Here is a 6,000-nt window from a genome sequence, read left to right on the forward strand (position 1 = left end):
AGTCCTTACCACAATATAACTTCATTAGTGGAAGCTACACAGCAGCAACTGGTGTAAAAGCAAACAAAACCAAAAGGCTCCACTGTTGCCTAGAGCACGGCAATTAACATACCACAAAGCTCCTACTATAGACTTAAAGGGATGGCTCTGTACAGTTTATGACAACTGCACATTATCTCATTGATGGGAATAAATTCTTTCCCAGAGTACCTACTGAAAACCCATATTGTGAAAATCATGATATGCTGTGAATACATTAGACCCTGCTTTGCTCGTCAATGGAGCCATGCATTCCTCAGTGAGGTTCCTTTCAGTGCATTTAAAGAGGGGGGAAAAAAATCATTCAGTAATTCATTCAACAGTTCTAACATCCTGCTGACTTTAAATCACTATTACACAGCCCTGTCCATCTATTGTCTTCCACACCACTTACACAGTGTCAGATGATATTCCCAGATTTTTCATACTAATAATAATCTAATAAATGTCCTCATTTATTAATAAGTATAATTTAAAAGATATACATGTTTTTTTATTTTACTGTCTTTGCCAGTAAAATGAACACATTGGAAGTTATACAATAATGGTCTTATCACAATAAACTAATACTGAAATTGAAAGCTAGACCAATTCAAGGAGGAAAATAACTACATATTCAGCACATACCCTATGAACATAAGGGTTTTTTATTTTGGTTTTGTTTGTTTTATTTCATTTTTAGTACTGAGAATTCTCAAGTCAGATTAAGACTCACTTGCCCAACTTAATGTAAGGGACAGACAGGGTCTCACCAGTACAGCATAATCTGTAACCGATTTTGCTTTTTAACAATAAAAGCAGCAGTAGTCTTACATATTTCAGTTAGGACTAGAGTCCTTTTCAGAAAATGTTTACTTCTAAACCCTAGCTCATGATCACCAGAGCCCAGCATAAAATCCTAAAGTATAAATAACCCCACGTGATTTTGTAAGCCCATTTTCTTTATTTCTCTAAATACTCCCAATTTCTATCTTTCCAAATCACCTTCAGAATTGTTCAAATATCCCACAGAAGTAAACTGGCTAATTCAAACGAGTTCAATACTCGCTGGTCTGTCAGTACACTGTTAGTGAGCACCTACTATACAGGTACGGAGCTTAAAGAGCCGAGGAGCACCCACAGGAAAGTCCAAGGTACCACCTCTCTTCTCAAGAGGCTCATCATCTATGGGAGGGTGCAAGGAGCAGCCGCGCATAGTCCAAGACATCTCAGAGAGCTAAGGACATCTTTTTTAATAGTGGCAATTATATATTGTAAGCCAAGAACCAACGGAGCAGACTGTTTCTTGCCAACCTGAAATAATGAAGTTGAGTTGCAACCATTTAGAGAATGATCAAGAAAGAAAGAAAGAAAAGAAAAGAAAAGAAAAGAAAAGAAAAGAAGAAAACACATACACTTACCTAGGTTTTCATCTGGTCTTAGATTTGCTAATGCAACAATTTGATGCCCCTCTGCAATGCACTGCATCATGTTGTAACAGCTGTCCTTCCCACCACTGTAAAACAAGGCAGTGGAGAAAAGGGTATGAATGCCAGGCCTCTGGTCACCATTAAACACAGAATCGCTGGACATCAAAATCAAACACATTCTTCCTCAGCTTCTCACAGTCCATGAGGGGGTTGTTTCACAATTACAGTGCAATAAGACACACGTTTGTAAGTAGGATAAACACTGAGCACATGATCACAATGCACATCATGATTCAGAATGATATCCTAAGCACTTATTTTATATATTTCTTAGGTAAAAGTCCTTAATTAAAAAAAAAAAATCTAGGGGCTACAGAGATGTCTCAGTAGTTAAAATCACTGGCTGTCCTTCCAGAGGACCAGTCTTCAATATCAAGCACTCACGTGGCAGCTCACACCCATTTGTACCTTCAGTTCCAGGAGATCCAATACCTTCTTATGGTTTCCATAACCAAGAAAGTGGTGTGCATATATACATGCATAACAAAAAGTAAAACACTTTTAAATCTGTTATAACTACATGAAACCTAGCCATTTGGCTACCAATACCCATCAAAGGATGAAACTCAGATATAAAATCTGAATCCAAATTGTATAATAGACTATGATATACTTGATTCTAAATGCTATACAATGAAAACCCAAATGCTGACATACATCAATAGTCAAGCCTTAGCATACTCAGTACTTCAGCCATTGCTGCCTAGACAACAGAACTGCAGGATTCCTTAGGAGGAAGAGAATGCAAACAGCAAAGGAGTGTATTATAAAGGCCAGGACTCCTCTTTTCAGGTATGCACCTACACAGATCTTCATAACTTTCTCTATTGGATCCTCTTACTATGTCCCTCATTAACAATGTCTTAAATTAATCACTTATTAACTTTATGGTTTAAACTATGTCAACTCTTTAAATATGAGCTCCACACCCACCACCCCACCCCTTCTTTTCAGAAAAGATATACTATGGATATCAGTCAGCCTTGGCATATCAAGTTTCAATGAGATTAGGCACATCTTCTCTGAGACTAGACAAAGCACTCAGGGCAGAGGGATCTGAAGGTAGACAATGTAATCACAATATATTTGGGTTTATATGCTTCAATATAAATTTAAAATAGCTTGCCTAAATAATCTTCAAGCTTGCACTTAACAGTGCAATTTTTTGAGGTACTTTAGCCTTTGACTTAATAATATATAAGAATATGTTTCATTTTGTCCTGTAAATACAATTATACACAATTATATTAATTATAATACAATTAATTGCTGTACACACAAATTCAAATGTATGCATACATGTATAGAATGCACACATATTTATCAAACTAAAGTGTAAATATATGGACATGTTCTATACAACTATACACAGTCTATGTAAGCACATATATCTGTTCTGTGCACTTATTTCCTAATACACAGTTCTTAAAAACTGTAAAATTTCTCAAAGAGCACCTCTTTATTCCTACCCACTAAGCATTTTGCTGAACACCCGCCACTGACAACTTTCCCCTCTCCAGTTTCACGTGTTTTACAATCCTGCTGAGCTTTGGTAAACTCATTTTCATCACTACCTTCCTTCCTGGCCTACTTTTAATTTTTCTCTCTTCACCAAATGATGGTTAGCTTTAGTATCCCTTTATGTATAAAGTTTATTAAATTATCGTGGCTTTTTATCTCCTTAAAATAGCACGGAATCAACAGATCTGGCATTTTTCTGACAATACTGAGAAACTGAAATGAGACTTACCAAGAGTCTCTAGTAAAATACTGTCAACTATTTTGACCTAGGGGATTAAACCAGAAGTGTTTATGCATGCTTCACTGTGCTAACAAAAAGAGACTTTAGCAATGTAGTGGCACATATACTTTTCTGAGGTCTAAATCTCAAGAAACAATACATTTAAGGGTTTCAAACTAATATTGCTATGTCCCTACTCACTTTAAAGCACTGAGACAAATCAGGAACAGCTACACTTATCAGTTACAGTATCTGGACTTTTAAGTAAGTTACGATAGAGTTCAAACTACTTTTGGAATATGACTTGGGCTGCCCACAGTATCCCAAATTCGTTGGCAAACTCGTTGTATCTAAAGCAACTTCAATCCAAAGCATCTAGCATAAACCTAGCATATTTTCCACTCAACCAGGAGGGAAATCCAATGGGAGTGTTTAACATGTGAGCAAAGCAATCTCAAGCCATCTAGGAGTCGGTCCTATGGCCATCCCTGCAAGCTAGGGATGTGAGAAAAGAGAGTGAGGGATCAGGTCAGCAACAGACTAGGAATGATCTGTAAGATTGAAGGGAACTATAAAGGAAAAAAACTGCAAACAAATGAAGTTAACAGCAGCTCTCAAGGTTCAAGGCAAATAAAGTCCAGCAGGCGTGGTGGCCATGCGCCCGAGTCAGAGGAGGGTCCGGGTTCAGCTTTGCTGAGACGCCAGAGAGGAGGGGTGCACACCGGGGCCAGTGAGCCCAGGGCTGCAGATCGCCCCGCCTCTTCCGGTGGCCGTGGCGCCGATCCGCCCACGCGGCGCCCCAAGAAGTGGCTCCGGAGGTTCCTAGAGTGGCTGCGTCAGAATATAGCCTTCAGCTGGAGTAAAGAGGTGGCCCCACTCCTCGTTACCTGATCAGGGCCGCGACCCTCATTCTGGGTTCAGTGCGCGTGCGTGCAGTAACCACAGACGCCGGGCCCTTGGCGGCTGGACCTACACACAGGCGCGGTCCTCGATCGGGTGTTTGCTGCACTGCCTGACCGTGACTATGCCTACTGTCCCTTCAGCACTTTGCTAAAGGGCGTAGAGGGTGGGTAGTCCCAGAACCCATTTTCTGTTACATTAATATGCAGCTCGGGATTAAAATAAAAAGAAAAAAAAGTTTAGGCACAACTTAACCACCTAAGTAAGGGCAGTGAAGCTGCTACAGGAAGGGCATGGTCCTTGTTAAAGTGCTTGAGGGGATGGGGTGGTCTGGGTATTAAATTCAAGTTCACAAGTTCCAAGATTTTTGAAACACTGCCCTGGAAAGGGGATTTGGCCTCTCGCCTTTCTTCGTCAACTTCAAGAAATATTTACCCTCCCTAAAAACAAAAACAAAACGTTGACACCTGTACACTCTTGAGGTTTGCAGCTCTCCTCGTTGGATCAGAAAGATTACATGGCCTCCGCCTCCTGTTCCACTTTTTACCTTTTTCCCAACATAGAAACTGAAAAACTTGCACTCCAGAAAGCAGAAAGAAAATCTAATTTAAAATACATTCGCCAGTACCTGAATGTACAAAGTACCGTTTGGAGCTCCTGGGATCAATCCAATGGGAGTGTTTAACATGTGAGCAAAGCAATCTCAAGCCATTTATGATTTAATTTATGATTTAAAAATATGATTTAAAACATACTCTTAATCATGGGAAAGACATAGATGCCCATGACTTTATAATTTCTGAGAGACAACCAGAAAATATCTCACCATCTATAATCAAACTCTTAAAAAGAGAATAAAATGTCCAATCTAGAAAAACATACTAAGTTAACTTTGAAGAGAAAGTTCATTAGATTCATGTATTTCTTAGGCTTGGCATGAAGAGATTATTTCAAATCATGAAAAAAATAAATCTGAAAACTGTTATTAATGTACGATATAGACCTCAATGCTTACCTACATCCATGAACAGGGAGATTGTGTAAGGATGTAGGAAGAACGCAGGTGATACGCTATACAGAATTGTATGTTAAAAAGTGACTAGTTTGCTATGGGTATCAGTATCATAATCATGTGTATTAAAATTCCATGGTTATAATTATTTACCAAATCAATTAAGTATTTGAGATATTGGTGTCTGGTTAGAGATAAAACATTCAAAGTAAACATCCATTGTATAGCATATCAGATTTTGAAAGTACCAATTTATGTAGTACATTTGGCAAGAACATAGGGAGTTGAGTCCATCGAACTGAAAGGTAGTTAGAGTAGGAATAGAACTTGAAAGATAAGGACAGGAGAAACAGATACATCTTCAAATAAAGATGTGAAGAAGGACCACCCACCATTGCAGATTATCTCCTGAGCTACTGATTTACATATGACCTCCATTGGCTAGCTTCATTTAAATAACACATGTGACACTTAGACACTGCACCTGGCCCAATGCTGTACTTCTTTTCTGTGAAGTGAGGTTTTTTCTGTTTGTTTGTTGTTACTTTTTGGGTTTTTTTGGGGGGGGGGGTTTGTTTTTTGTTTTTTGGTGTTTTTTTTTTTTTTTTTTTTTTGGTGGATACTTGGCTCAATGGAATTCCATGCCTACAATGGAAATCTGCCGATCATACCATGTGGATAGACCAGACTGGGCAACACCAAGTCTTGGGATATTTATTGTGCCTGAGCAAAGGTAAGGAGAAACTTGAAAGTATGGCCTGAATGAATTCTGTTATAAATCTAAGAATTGTCATCTGGTGGCTTTCACCTGTGGTTTTAATAACTGATGTTGCTGGAAA

The 6,000-nt window shown here is 38.7% G+C and overlaps 1 protein-coding gene across 1 annotated transcript in view; it reads right to left on the bottom strand.

The window, feature by feature from the left end:
* DPH6 (diphthamine biosynthesis 6) overlaps nucleotides 1-4,197 on the bottom strand; it is a 117,244-nt gene extending 113,047 nt beyond the window's left edge. The window contains exons 1-2 of the mRNA XM_080931716.1: nucleotides 4,137-4,197; nucleotides 1,440-1,534 (exon numbers count right to left, since the gene is read on the bottom strand). Of these exons, the coding sequence (XP_080787842.1) occupies nucleotides 1,440-1,534; nucleotides 4,137-4,159 (118 nt within the window). The 5' untranslated portion in view covers nucleotides 4,160-4,197. The remainder of the gene's footprint in view (nucleotides 1-1,439; nucleotides 1,535-4,136) is intronic.
* Between the last annotated feature and the right edge of the window lie 1,803 nt (nucleotides 4,198-6,000).

The sequence above is a fragment of the Micromys minutus genome (assembly GCF_963924665.1).
Source record: "Micromys minutus genome assembly, chromosome: 17".
NCBI classification, from domain to species: Eukaryota; Metazoa; Chordata; class Mammalia; order Rodentia; family Muridae; genus Micromys; species Micromys minutus.